Genomic DNA, 14682 nt, shown 5'->3' with positions numbered 1-14682 from the left:
ATTTATTCCTTGAATAAAACATGGAAACTAATTTGTTGTACTGGCTAGGGTGCATTCTATGAGTAGATTACAAAACTATCTTGTAAATTACTCTGGAACAGTGTTGAATGGATAAATTGATTAAATGGATGAATAAAAATCTGTTTAAATGATTAGACTGTTCTGGGTGTTGAGATGGTCCAAGGTTTTAATAGTCTGAAGTCTTATCTTGTATTTGTTTCTTTGCATTTCTACTTGTAGAAAGATTATTTTAGACATGGAATAAATCTTAAAGAATTCATAGTAGCTATTTCTGCCCACAAGATGGTGCGATTTCCTTACATCATGGTCTGATGACGTGACATTTCAAATAAATGTCAATGATGAAAAGAACATGATTTTAAAATCCCCTCAACATATTGCAATTATTTGGTCTCAGATGAACTCACATAAAATTCTTAAAAGCATATCTAAGGCAAGTGCTAAATTAGTAGTTACTACTTTGCACAATTAGCTATATTTACAACCATCATGATTCTTTGCATAATACTTAAGCATTTAAATCACACCTGTGGGTATAATTAATATATTAATAATACAGTGCCCATCAGACAATATTGCTGATCTCACTGTTTATTGTGTTATGACTACAACCTGTTTTTCTTTACCTCGACTTTCTTGATTCTGTTTACTCTGTTGGCTAATAAACACATTTTATTCCTGTGTGGCTCACTGTATATGTTAGCATTCCTCTCAAGGTCTGAAATGTGTGAGATTCCAACAGCACATCTCACTGGTTTATCTAAGTAAAGTAGCGGGAGGACTTAGCAATTTAGATTTCAGCAAGAAATAAAATACAGTCAAAGCAATAAATAGACTATAGGCATGTTCAAAATAGTGTGTTAATACTCGTTTACTGGTTATTTACTTGTTATTGGGTGCCAATCAGTATGCCATATGCAGTATGCCCCCCACCCCACATCCCCCCAAAACTACGCCTATGAGTGCAACAGTCTCATAAGTAAAACTAAGTTGTGGCTGTAGACAGAAAAACAACACTTACTGTTCTCAAAGGTCCATGTCCCTAACTAAAAATTAAAATGAACCATGCAAAAGGAATGCATGTCACATGAGGACATAATAGAAGAGCACTACAAGGATCATAGTGAGTTACAGTGTGAAGGGCCCGAGCTTGGAGATGCCTGAATCTGCCTCAGTATGAGCAGCTCTATAATGATGTCACAGTTTTTGGATGAGTATTCTCCCACCTGATACTTTCCTCTGCATGCTAACTCAATAATCTTATCTGTGAATGCCTCCAGTGCCATTTCAAACTGAACTATAGTTGGGATCTTTACATTGCACCCTCCAAACGTTTACAGCAGGAGTCTGGGTTATTCCAACTCCCAGTGGGTCCAAGAGATGCCTTCCTACTACCTTCCTATTTAAGTTCCCCTCCAACACACATTCTTTGCGATGTATTGCCATTCTCATGTTGCATACAGAGCATTCCATGTACATGTTTGTCTTCCTGGTTTCCGAATCCCACCTGTGTTAGAGACCTTGTCTCCTACCTGACCCCTGGATGTCTTCTGGACTCTGCCGTGTTTTCGACCTCAGATTAACCTGACCACGGCCCGAGCGCCACAGGGCAAGGAGCAGTATGTACAGACTCCTTTGGCAAAGACAGACATTTATTGATTAACGCATGGAACAGTGGCACTCACACATAATGTAAACAGCGAACATGATCGATGTGACTGTGAACAAAGGCAACGTGAACAATGACTGACACCAATGCACACACCAACAGGGGTTTAAATACATAGACATAACGAGACTAAACCAGGTGCAGGTGTGTGTTGAACATAGGTGTGGCTGCAAACAAGACAAGTCACAGTCAACGAGAAACTCCCACTGCACGCGGTGGGTCATACCACGTGATCAGCAGGAAGGGGAGCGTTCCGTGATATCCAAAATTACCGGCATCCGCATAACTCCTCTTACCTAACCGGGAAAGCGCCAATCCCTGCTACCTCTCCCCATGGTTCCTACCTGCCCCATAAAAAAAACAACTTATTATTACCAGCGATACACCCAGTTATGCATCCAATCGACAGTTTTCTGTAGGTTAAACTGTATGTTCTAATTATAAATGAATTTTATTAGCGAACGTTTTCTATATATTTTCAAAAAATAATTTTCATTGTATCCTACATATAAAATTAAATTCTACTTTCAGTTTTCTAGTTTTCGTTTCGCGGTGCCTTATATACAGGAGCAATTTTGTGAAATCTCTAAAGATATAAATGTCTACAGCGAATTAACTCAAAAAAAATTATTATTATTATTATTATTATTATTACAAATTTATTACCAATTATTACCATTACCATTAGTAATAGTAGTAGTAGTCCTCGCTTGAATAAATAATTAGGTTATCAGGATAAAATAAAATAAAAAAAGTCACTATTAAGCATTATTAATTACATTGTTCCCCAGATGTTTCCCTCGGGAGATTCACACGCTTTCTTTATCATTATTTTATTATGAAAGACATGACCTACTATCAATCTTTCCACATAAAAACAATTATGTTAATAGGTATTGGAAATAGAATACTTGATGCAATTTCTGTTATTGTTTACTTCTGTGTCGGAATTGAACTGAGTAAGACGCGGATTTTGTGTTTGTTTGTTTTTACATTTGTGTGAACTTCCGTTGCTAGCGCAGTTTGCTGGCTATAGCTGCCGAAACGGAAAATGCATTGTTCTGATGAACCCTCACACTAGTAGGTGTTTGACCAAATGTGCTTAAACGAGTTCATTTGATGTCGGGATCTTAATTTAGCCGTTTTTGAATATACTAGAGCAATTACTGCGCAAAAGCATTACTTTAGGCCTACAGTATCAGTGCCCTTTGATGGACCGGAAAACGGTTAGTTCCCGCCTTGCGTCCTGTCATCTCGTGTTGACACATTCTACCAAGCGAAGGCGCGTTACTTTCTAGGCATGTAAATTTAAACCATGCACAAAAAGAAAGGTTATCACAACCACATCATAAACTAATACTGATATGAAGTCAAAGGCCATGTCAAGTGTGATGCACAATGCTTAGCGTAATAAAAAGTGAAGACTCAAGTGAGACCCCGTCTACACTTTTATCTTCCTGCCACCAACAGGAAAACAACAGTCAGTGCCTACAGTTGAAGAGGGAGACCTTGCAGCTAAAGCAAGGCCGCTAACAACGGGAGTCCCTGCTAACAAGGAGGAGAGTCTGCTGAAAGAAGGTATTTTAGCAGCAAGCACCTTAGGATCTTATTCAGTCGGCCAGCCAAATTGCTACACAGCCTTCCCATGTAAATCCATTAATTAAAAAACTTACGAAATGTATTTATTTGACGTATTTGTAAAGACTAAAAATTGTACAGAGGAAGTGAATGAATTACCTGAATATCAGCACCAATCTTCACTCAGGAACAAATGTCTTAGCAACATACTTGGTTTACAAAAATTACTTAAGAGTGAAATTGTTATTTAAAATGGAACGGTTTTGACGTTTTACCGGACTAAATCTTAGAACATACGTGGAATGTATTAGCGTGTGTTATGTGTTGGCATGAACTTTGAAAACTTACACCTACTGGATACTTTAAGCATTGCATAAGGTAACTTACAAATCCACAGACTCTCAAAATGTCACGTTAATGTTACTGGCAAAGTCGGAAATCTTATCTGGTACTTGTTCCTACTTCTTTCCTAGTATAAAGATTATTTTATACAAGGCATAACATGTTAAGGCAAAATGTTTGCAATTTCTGCCCAGTTGGTGCTATTTCCCTACAGCATGGTCTGATTACATACTATTTCAAATAAGTTTCAGTGACGAAAAGAGCATGATTTTAAAATCAAATACCCTGACATATTGCAGTGATTTGATCTAAGATGAACTCTGTTAAGGAATATCCAGAGCATGTTCGAATTTAATACAAAACTCAAGCCCACGGGCTATGCATGCATGTAAGCAGACAGAATGGTTTAAAAATGGACAGAAAGACATCCCTGTTGTAATTTTTCACCTAGGACTATATGAAAGTTCCCCAAAGATATCCAAAGCCAATAATATCACAGGAATGGAAGACTTTTTAATGTCAGTATGACATAACAAAGTGATGACAAACTTAAATAAGTCCCAAATGCTATACACACCACAATTAATCCCAGTGAGAGCACCAAAAATTTGAACAAATTAGTATCCATAGTTTTTCATTAGATTTGGGCCTTACACATTTTTAAACATTTGTAATACTGAGATTATGTTGCTTAGATACAACTACTGTAATCTATACTAAGTAGGTACTAGGGCTGGTGCACAGGTGGGGCAGTGAGGAATCAGGTACGGTTAAAGGATGTGGTATGGTTTTTGTCTGTAAATGAACTGCCTCTTTGTGAATTCCTAGAATTGACACTCCATCAGCTGTTTCTATCCTCAAGCTTTTTGAATAATTGCCCAAGGACCTTAAATTGGGAGAGATGGCAAAACACATTCCTCAAAATGCAAAATATTTGTGAAAAGTTTGCAATATAAGCTTATGGACATACTAGTAAGCTTGGAACTGGATGAAGTTAAATGCAAAATGACCATGACACAGCTGGGTTTTGTCACGGAACCCTCCCTTTGCCACTGGTCATGTGGTATGGCCTGCCACGTACAGTGGAATGAGACAAAGGTGAGCTGATGGTGTTGTACAAGTAGGTGTGCTGCCTGTAGGCAGGAGGAGCAGCAGTGTGAGTTGGTATTTGAAATTCATTCTGTGAAATGGGGTGACCATTTGTTAAGAAAATTATTCAAATTTCTGACAACGGAAACAGTTCAATAGTTTCAATTAAAGAGCACACAGAGTTTCGCTCATTGGTTAGAATTGGTATTTTCTGTGTAAATAGTTTCTACTAAATAGCACACTGAGTTTTGTTCATTGTATTTGCATTCTGTGTCTTTTATTTTCTGTGTAAAAGGCCTTGTGTTTTTTGTGTCGTATTCATTGAATGTTTTTGTTGTGTTAGTTTGTTGTGTTATTAAGGCTGTGAAGTAACTCAAAGTGTGTTGCGCATCTTTAGGTTGTATGTGTAAGGGATAGCATGCATACTTAAATTCATCATCTTCACACCATGAATATGTCAATAAGGGTTTATCATCGCAAACATGTAGGCAACAAGCACATGCAGCCCAGTGTTAACAATGTTCCACTTTCCAATGGCTAAAGCAGCAAAGAGCATTCCAGCTGTAGTGCTTATTGTTCCTGCCCATGAGGAGCACTGAACTGCTACAGCTGCAGCTGCCCCCAGAGACAAACCAGCTGCACCTACAGCCCCCAGTAATGCCCCTGTCACCCCACCAACCCCAAGAATCACAGATGAGGCCTCAACTATTGAAAGAATAGCTACCGTTGCCACACATCCTCCCACTATGGCTTTGTCCAAAACCTTCGGATTCAGTGGACCTCCAACAGTAGCCCCTAAGCCAACTTGACACACTTTTGACACAAAGAAGCCAGCTGCTATGGCCTCTAGCGATGATCTGTGGTCCATCTGAACCACGATGGTTTCATTACTCAGCATCTGTCCCACCTGCTGCATCCTTAAAGCCAACCCTGCAGCCTCCTGTCCCGCATGCACCGTCAGCACAGCAGTGGCAAACGTGGCAAACATTCCTACGCAGCCAGTGAACATCCAGAAGTGTAAATGCATTGACCTCATTAGCATGAAGGCCATGCAAAGCACCAGAGTTAACAGGATGACAAACACAAATCGGTACTCTCCATATCCAAAGATCCCAAAGCCAGCAGTCACAACTGCAGTCACCGTCATCGGAATCCCGGAGAAGGCCAAATATTCCACATATTTTGGCATAAGATTCGTCAGGCGCTGCTGGACCGTCCTCTGCTCGCCCGCCTCCTTCCGCAGCCTCTCCATTTCCTCTCTCTCCTGCCGGTGGGCCTCCCAGGCAGCTCTGTGCTCGGGCCCCTCCTCCCCATTCTTGGTCTCCAAAGCAATGATCCTCTGTTCGATCTCCACCGTCACTCTCTCTCTCTGCTCGGCCTCCATGGCTTCCAGTCTGCTCTGCTCCCACTCCTGGGCCCCGGTGCTGAGCTGCAGGAGACTGTGACTCTCCATCTCCCTGCATGTCAGCTGCACGGACACGTGAACCAGCATCTTCAGTATGGTGAATATCCCCAGAGCCCAGAGTAATGCCACTATTCCAGACTTGCGGGTGAGGTGCTCTATGGCGAACCCGAGTGCCGCTCCACAGGCTGTGGTGCTCAGGGCTGCAACCAGCCCAGCAGTGAGCCACTCAAACCCTCCTAGACCCGCCACCCCATTACTCTTTAACCTTATGAGCAGCAAAGCAGCTAAGGCAGCTCCACTCACACCTGCTATGGCTGTCGTCATTGCTGAAGTTATTGCAGTCGCTCCCAGTAGAGTCCCCAGCCCCAGAGGGCCCACAGTCTTCACACCATCTGTGATTGGCTTCAATAGTGACCCTGTAATGATCTCAGCCATGGCCTGGTCAGCTGGTGTCTCTGTAACTCCCAGTGCGCATCCCCCCACTGCTCCCAACATAAAGCCAACAACTCCTTCCCTCACTGGGCTCCTGGTATCTGAAAAGCAGAGAACAATATGTACTTGTCTTAAAATAAAAAATGAACAATAATAATAATTTAAAAAATAATGTAATTATATTTAAAGTCTCATTTAATAAAAGTATATTCTTTCTTTCTTTTCTGATGAAATTAGCAAGTAAAATCTATCTAGATTTGTATGAGTCACATAATAGCTTTTGCAATGTTACCCAGATATGAATCTTAATCATATACACAAAAACAAACTATCCAACAAAACATATACACAAAAAGCAAAACATAAACAATAAAACATAAACAACATTTGTTTAAAGACATTCAGGTCTTTGTGCAGTTATAAAAGGTGGTTTATAGTTGAAGTTTAAACACATTTGCAAGGGGCAAGGATATAAAGGAAGCCCTCATCTTGTTTAACCTGTCGCTGTGCAACACGCTGTGTCACGTTATTGCACACATGCAGGCAGTAATAAGGTTACTTGATATATGTTTCATTGTAAAGTGTGTTTTTAAAATCTTATTAATATATCAATTAATATGAATGGGTAATATGAGGCCCACTTCACAGTTCAGCATGTAAATGGCTGAGAATCATAGACTATATAATAAACATTACAGTCAATCAGTGAAGGTGAGGGTATAGAGTAATCACATTACATATACAGTAAGCCACAGCTGAAACTGAATTTTGTGGAACAAGCTGTCAGACTACAGTGTCCCAGGCCAATGTTTACAATATCCTGACAAAGTATTGGAAATACTTCAAACACATAAAATCATAGACTCAATCACAGTCACACGCATAACAGATATTCTCTTTAAAACCAAAATGCTCAAAAATGTGGCAACAGTTATGCCTTTAGCTAAGCTACCCTTTTTTTATAGGTCTGTAAAATATAGAAATGGTTATTGTGACTTACTCTGGTGCGATGCTGCCATGGTGATTTGGGAACTACAGCGTGTTCCAGTATGCCCTTCCACTCAAGTGTAAAACTCCTCAGTCCCTCAGAGCACATGTGTAGCTGACACAGCAACCTTCTCTTTGAGACATGGGTGAATGAGCTATCCTTGATATGAGAGCTGGTATGTACACACCTCATACCTGTTTTTCTACTCTCACCTAATGTTTGTTCTTTACCCACGACTAGGATGACTAGAGATCTATATAATTGCTCTTTCATTTGGTGTTTTTGTAGGTCTATTTGAAAATGCATGAACACAGTCTCTTAATTCACTAATGCAAGATGCTAGCAGACATGTGAACCCCACACTGGGAGGAATATCTGAGTGAGATCGCTCTATATATGTTTATAAATTCCCCACATGCCCACTCGCACCCTGGGCAAGTGGGAAATTTTATATATTATATATATATATATATATATATATATATATATATATATATATATATATATATATATAGTGTGTGTGTGTGTGTGTGTGTGTGTGTGTGTGTGTGTGTGTGTGTGTGTGTGTGGTGTTACATATTATATATGTTATGTTATATGTATTATATATTATATATTATACATATTATATGTTATATATGTTATTATATTATTATATCTTGCTGGATTGTCTCAGGGGCATCTTTGCACAGCCTGCATCTGGGGGTGTGGTAGATCCCAGCCTCTATTGATCTTGTATTCAGAGCTTGTTCCTGTGCTGCCATGATTAGTGCCTCCGTACTGTCTAGCCTTTTCCAAGTAGGATTTTTTTTAATATCATCCATTTCCACTATTTTTCAGTGGTACATACCATGCAGGGGTTTATCCTCCGATTATGGTTCCTGCTCCTCCTCATTCCCATCCTCCTTTTCTGCTGTTAAGGCATTCACTAAGCACTTCATCACTTGGGGCCATCTTCCTGCTGTAGTCCTGGATCTTGGTTATTCCATCCTGGATATTGGCTCTGACACTCACCAGTCCTCTGCCCCCCTCCTTCCGCTTAGTGTACAGTCTCTGAGTGCTGGATTTGGGTTGAAACCCTCTGTGCATTATGAGGAGTTCCCATGTCTTGACGTCAGTGGCTTCTATCTCCTCCTTTGGCCAGGTTATTATGCCAGCGAGGTATTGGATGACTGGTAGAGCATAAGTGTTAATAGCCTGGATCTTGTTCTTCCCGTTCAGCTGACTTCTCAGGATTGCCTCATTCTTTGTAGGTATTTGTAGCTGCTTTCTTTGTGACCTTCATGAGTCCCATTTGTCTGTGGGTATTTGTAGCTGCCTTCAGCATCAGTTGTGTTACGTTTGGGTAGTGTGATCCCCTCAGTTCCAGCTACCTTCCCTATCCTTGTAACCATCCCACCACACTTATCCAGTTCGAACGTAATCCAGTCCTATATAAAGAAGACTCAAGGTCAGTGACGTCAGTATAGAGATGTTCAGATATTCACGATTGTAGTGAAGTACACAAAGTTTCCAGAAGAACAGGACGTTTCGAACAGAAGTCCTTCATCAGCTCTGCAAGTAAAGTACTATTTGCAAAGAGACACGCTTACATCGACATCGCCATCGCCATCGACAAATTCGTAACCTGATATCTAACGTTAACGATTTGTCAGTAGCCTACAATGTTGCCCTGATTTTATATTGCTCTATATTGCCCCCTAGGGAAATAACAAAGACTAACGCCTTTTCCGTTTGTAATGCGTTATCGATCAATTGAATTACGGGCCACAATATAATTTTATATTTGAAACATATTTAATTCGGTTGGCGGATTTGGCTGGTCCGGCCTGTGGGTAATATGTATGACACCCCTTCCTTAAATGCATAAAATCTGAAGTGAACCAAATCATCTTTAAAATCACTTTAAATGTAACACCAAAAAAAGACGAATTTTAGTAAGTTTTAGCAAAATCTAAGTAATTTTAGCTTTGCATTATTCACTGAAACATTAAAATTTCCTTGTATTTCGGGGTGTAAAACAGGCACCGACCACCCGGAACTTTTTGCGCGAACAACTTTCCTTAGGACTATTTATCTGGTTACACCTAAGAGTCCACAAGCATGGCGTACGCAGTGGAAAAGCCACATGTTGTTGTTGAAACTGAAAGAGGTAATAATTTGCTACTTTTCTGTGCATTTAGTCAGTATCTCTATGATTAGCTTGCAATGGTTGTATGCTTTTACTTCGATGCATTGTTATGTACTCTGAAACGTTTAAGCAAACGCCATCCTTATCGTTTTGCTAGCTGCTGCAAGGCAAGTGTGGCAAAAGCCTTCTCTGAATAGCTTGTTAGCTAACTTTGGTTTGCTACCTATGCAGGTTTCGTTTGTGCCTACTCTAAACTGAATGAATACATTCTTACGTGTTGATTTTGATTCAAAGAGGACAAACTAAATAGGGGCCACACTGCGTCTTTTTGACATAGGAAAGCTAGCCAGTTAGCTAGCTACTATACCTAACTGGACGAAAGCTACCTAGGTTAGCTAACTAGCAAAGTGTCATTGGTTAAAACAAACAAACAAAAACGAAATTGACAGTAAGTGTTATACCTGTTATTGTTCCTGTCTGTCTGGATCATTGTGATGATATTTTTTCCCTTGCCTATAGTAGTTCTCAAACATAAACACCCTTTTCATCAGCTCTTGTTCATGTCCTGTAAATGCTATTTGCAAATGTTATGTATAATGGATATGTAGTTATATATTTCTATCAATATTTTTTTTGTACTGACTATTGTAAACATCTTTCAGTCCTTGAAAAGCACTATATAAATACATTTTTTTATTATTATTATTATTATTATTATTATTATTGGGCTACCTGTGCATGTAGCGTTTAAATAATTTTCAGTTGTGTATTCTTGCAAATGTTTGGTTTGCCCTCCAAAGACTCGGAGGAAAACATTACTGTGAACGAAGACCATGAAGAAGATGGATCAGACGATGACGGGAGTGAAGGACCAGAGGAGGGTCATGATGGGGAAGATGCAGAGGATGAGGAAGAGCAAAACGGAGACATGGAGGCGAACCCCAATGCCGGGTGGGCAGAAGCCATGGCGAAAATCTTGGGAAAGAAAACACCAGATAACAAGTCCTGTATCTTGCTGAAGAACAAACAGTTTGAAAAGCTCAGCGAGAAAGCAAGGAAAGAAAAGCTTGAGAGAAAGAAACAGGTAGAGATGAAAATGCAGAAGCTCAAGGTGGCACAGAAAAGTGTAGTGGGAATGAGACAGTTGTGTAGTTGTTTCTAATAAGACTTTGTCTGATCTTTTGCTACCCCATTGGTGCAGAACTCTAAAATGTTGTCATCATGCCCAACCCCAAATAACTGAGTAGTTTTCCCTAAACTTGTAAAAATAAGCTCTCGTCTGTTTTTTTACATTTAGATCAAAACAAATAAGGGACTTGGTAATGCTGGTCAGAATGTCTACCTGCATCAGTCACAAGTGTGGTGCATCTGTGTGTATCAACAGGCAGATAAAAAACGAGCATGGGAGATGATTTGTCGGGTAAAGCCGGATGTAGTACAGGACAAAGAGAAGGAGAGGACTTTGCAGAGAACTGCTACCCGGTAGGTGATGTTAACAGCTCACTGAAGTTTCCCGCACTGTCTACATATATGAAATATATTATGTTTTGTAAAGGAATTAACTTCTGTTCAATCAGGAACTGTACCCGGTTAGTTCTTAAATAAATAGTTTAAGTTGCTAAGGAGGGATGATGAAGGACATCTGTCCAAAATGTCCTGTTTCTATGGAAACCTTGTGTGCTTCACTGCAGTTTTGAACATCTTAGTACAGTGCACTCCAAATACTCCTCTGGAATCTTCTTTGGACTTGTGTTTAAGCTCAACACAAGTGAGATCATCTAGAAGCCTGACATGCTTCTTAACTAGATAGCTAGCAGACTAAAGTTACTGTTATTTGTGAGGTATAGATAGTCAGTTTTTCCTGTTAATGCTTGCAAGTCTCTGTGTGGGGTCGTTTAAATCCACACTTAACGGGGGGTTAATAAACTATCTGGTATATAGGCACCATGCAGACCAGGTCCTCAAGTGCCCTCTACAGAATTCTCAGAAGGTGGTATATTGGAGTGATGGAGAAAGATGAAACTGTTCTTAATCAAATCTTTTTCATATAAAATTTAATATGTATTTGACCTCCTACTCCTCTGATGTACTCAGAGGCGTAGTGCAGCTGTTTAATGCCGTGCGGACACACCAGAAGAAAATGAATGAGAAGATGAGGGAAGTTGGAGGCTCTGAGAGGAAGAAGGCAAAGGTCCTCTCCTCTGTGTCAAAGAAAGACTTCATTGATGTGCTGCGCGGTACAGCAGGTCGCCACTCGCCTGCCGTTAAGACGGAGAAATCCATAGTGAGTGAGATTTAATTGCATCATATTAATGATGCCAGGTTTCTTTGATTAATGGAGTTTTTGTATAGCAAAGACAACACACTTCTGATTAAACTGAGCATATTTATTCAGTGACCGGATAGTATAGGACTACAATGCTTCTATGAGATGTAGATATTTGGATCATAGATATTTATCCTTAATAGAAGTGGCTGAGAAATGTTTGAAGAGGTGATGCATAAAGCCCAGAACAAATCAGATCATTCGGAGGAAGCAGTGTTCCCTATGCATTGCTCTTTTCTCTTCATGATGATATGAGTGGGATAGAGTGATATTGGTTTAGGACATTCCGACCTATGGAAGCTAAGCACATCATAGTGTTTCCACTAAGTGTGTCGTGCGAAAGCACTCTGAAGCATGCTCAGTGCCATTAACCCCCTCTTCTGCTTGTACTATGCAGTCTATCGAGCCGAAAGAGGAGAAGCCAGCATGGAGCGTCCTGAGGGATGATTTCATGATGGGGGCATCCATGAAGGACTGGGATAAGGATAGCGATGCTGAACCAGAAGGGGAGGGGCCAGCGGACTCCACGGGGCACCTGAGCAGTGATTCTGACTGAGCATGCCATGCATCTGTGGGGGAACAACTCACATGCCCATCCAGCGTGCTGCATATGCGTGCTGTGTGTGTGTGTCGTGATGGCCCTATTGTCAAACAAGAGACTACATTGGCCAGAGGGCTCTGGGGCTCTGGGTTCAGCCCACGTACCTGAGGCTACATTGGGCTGGATTATGATGTGCTCTCCCTGGACACTGTGACTCTGACCTGTGTTACCCCTTTTCACCTTTTCCAACTCAAGTCCATAATACTGGACATAAACATCAGTGTGTTTAAGCACTGTATGGTAGTAATTTTTTTTCCCCATTCTATTTTTTTTTTTTACACCCCCATTCCAGAATGATTTAATCCTTATGGTCAGTGTCTTAAATGTTTTATCATATCAGTGGCTCAGGGATCAACTATGGCATCCGTAGAACTACGTTAACAGGTAAACGACTCTCAATTAGGCTACTTTATTGGGTACATCCCACATGTGGCCCTGACCTGTACTAACATTGTCATTCACATAGTTTGGCATCAGTGCTAGTACTCAGGTGGCATTAAACCAGCCATAACGTATTTAATATTTGTGGGGTTTTTTATTCTGCTGTGGTCATTTTGAAGAATATTCTGACCTCTAAAATGTTTAGATGTTGTATAGAAACAGCCATTTAGTGGCCAGTATTTGTTAATACCATTTAAATCACAACTACTCATAATCGTAGGCTTGGAGGTTTGACCACTGCTGATTTTCCACCTTTAAGAGGAGTAAGGTGTGCTGATAGAATGCATGAAGTTGCATTAAATGTTGTTTCCCGCTGATTAGAAAGACCAGCATGGCATCTGAAGTCCAGATTTGAATATCTCTGTGTTAAAGAACAGAGTCCAGAGATAACTAATGCAAGGATTGTGTCTGAGAAGTTTCTACATGTGCTGTTTAGACAGAGAATACTGATTTGACTCAGAAGTATAATTTTCTTCTCTCGTTGTATGATGTTACATTAAAGTTAGATGTGCGTGTGGTTTACCTTTCTGTTTCTAATATGCATGTTTATAATTTAAACATATTAAATAATTGAAATTTATAATTTTATAAAGTACTCATAACCGCATTCGAAACACCTTTTAGGTGTGCAGCTGAACACTATAGCCCATCTGCTGCTATACACAATTGGATAGCAGACCATCTTCAACCAGTTGGTGAAATTGGCATATAAAACTAGGAAACTTGGCTATATACCAATCAGCCATAATTTTAAAATCATAGCTTTAAAGTTAACATGTGATGTGAATAACATTGATTATCTCATTGAAGTGGCACCTGCCAAGGGCTAGGATATGATGGGCAGTAAATAAACAGTTCTTGGACTTGATGTGTAAGATGCAGAAAAATGGGCAAGTGTAAGGATCTGACCAACTTTGACGAGGGCCAAACTGATGGCTAGACAGTTGGGTCAGAGCATCTCTGAAACAGCTGGTCTTATGAGGTGTTCCCAGTATGTACTGAATAGTACCTGACAAATGTACAAGGAAGGACAACCGATGAACCAGCATCAGAGTAAAGAGTGCTCATTGATGTGAATGGGGAGTGAAGGTAGCCCATCTGGTTCAATCCCACAGAAGAGCTACTATAGCACAAATTGGTGAAAAAGTTCATGTTGATTCACAGAAAGGTCTTAGTACTCATAGTGCATCTCAGTCTGCTATGTATGTGACTGCAGATGGTTTAGAGTGCTCATCCTCCTGTCCACCACTGAAAGCACCTACAGTGGGCACATGAGCACCAGAACTGGATCATGGAGCAATGGGAGAAGATGACCTAGTCTAATAAATAGTTTTTGTTTACTTCATGTGGTTAGAGACAGGTACAGGTATGTTGCTTATCTGGTGAAGATATGACACACTTTGGGAAGAAAGCAATCTAGCTCTGGGCAGTCTTCTGATGGGAAACCCTGGGTTCTAGCGTTCATGTGGATGTTCCTATGATATATACGACCTAAACATTGTTGCAGACCAAGTACATCCATTCATGGCAACTGTATTCCCATACAACAGTGGCATCTTTCAGCATCATAGTGCACCCTGCCACACTGCACAAATTGTTCAGGAACGATTTCAGAAACATGACAAAGAATTCAAGGTGTTGACATGGCTTCCATATTTC

The 14682-nt window shown here is 40.3% G+C and overlaps 2 protein-coding genes across 4 annotated transcripts; one reads left to right on the top strand and one right to left on the bottom strand.

Annotated features, from left to right (window-relative positions):
• Nucleotides 1-3854: 3854 nt before the first annotated feature.
• Nucleotides 3855-9404, bottom strand: LOC113572190 (uncharacterized). 2 transcript variants are annotated; one of them, XM_081696067.1, is made up of 2 exons: nucleotides 8375-9404; nucleotides 3855-6637 (listed from the first exon to the last, which is right to left on the bottom strand). In XM_081696067.1, the coding sequence occupies exon 2, from the start codon at nucleotides 6597-6599 to the stop codon at nucleotides 5157-5159; it is 1443 nt and encodes a 480-aa protein (XP_081552193.1). In that variant the 5' UTR covers nucleotides 6600-6637; nucleotides 8375-9404; the 3' UTR covers nucleotides 3855-5156. The 2 variants fall into 2 exon arrangements, with proteins under 2 accessions (XP_081552193.1, XP_026857359.2); XM_027001558.3 differs by lacking the exon at nucleotides 8375-9404 and adding an exon at nucleotides 7537-7663.
• rrp15 (ribosomal RNA processing 15 homolog) lies at nucleotides 7675-13545 on the top strand. 2 transcript variants are annotated; one of them, XM_081696070.1, is made up of 5 exons: nucleotides 7675-7699; nucleotides 10456-10739; nucleotides 11040-11137; nucleotides 11750-11939; nucleotides 12379-13545. In XM_081696070.1, exons 1-5 carry the CDS (start codon nucleotides 7690-7692, stop codon nucleotides 12535-12537), a joined length of 741 nt encoding a protein of 246 aa, XP_081552196.1. In that variant the 5' UTR covers nucleotides 7675-7689; the 3' UTR covers nucleotides 12538-13545. The 2 variants fall into 2 exon arrangements, with proteins under 2 accessions (XP_081552196.1, XP_026857361.1); XM_027001560.3 differs by lacking the exon at nucleotides 7675-7699 and adding an exon at nucleotides 9533-9676.
• Nucleotides 13546-14682: the final 1137 nt, after the last annotated feature.

This window comes from Electrophorus electricus, chromosome 14 (genome assembly GCF_041902795.1).
Source record: "Electrophorus electricus isolate QZ-2024a chromosome 14, ASM4190279v1, whole genome shotgun sequence".
NCBI lineage: Eukaryota > Metazoa > Chordata > Actinopteri > Gymnotiformes > Gymnotidae > Electrophorus > Electrophorus electricus.
The sequence above is the reverse complement of the archived record's forward strand: the minus strand, read 5'-3'. Positions and strand labels throughout refer to the sequence as shown.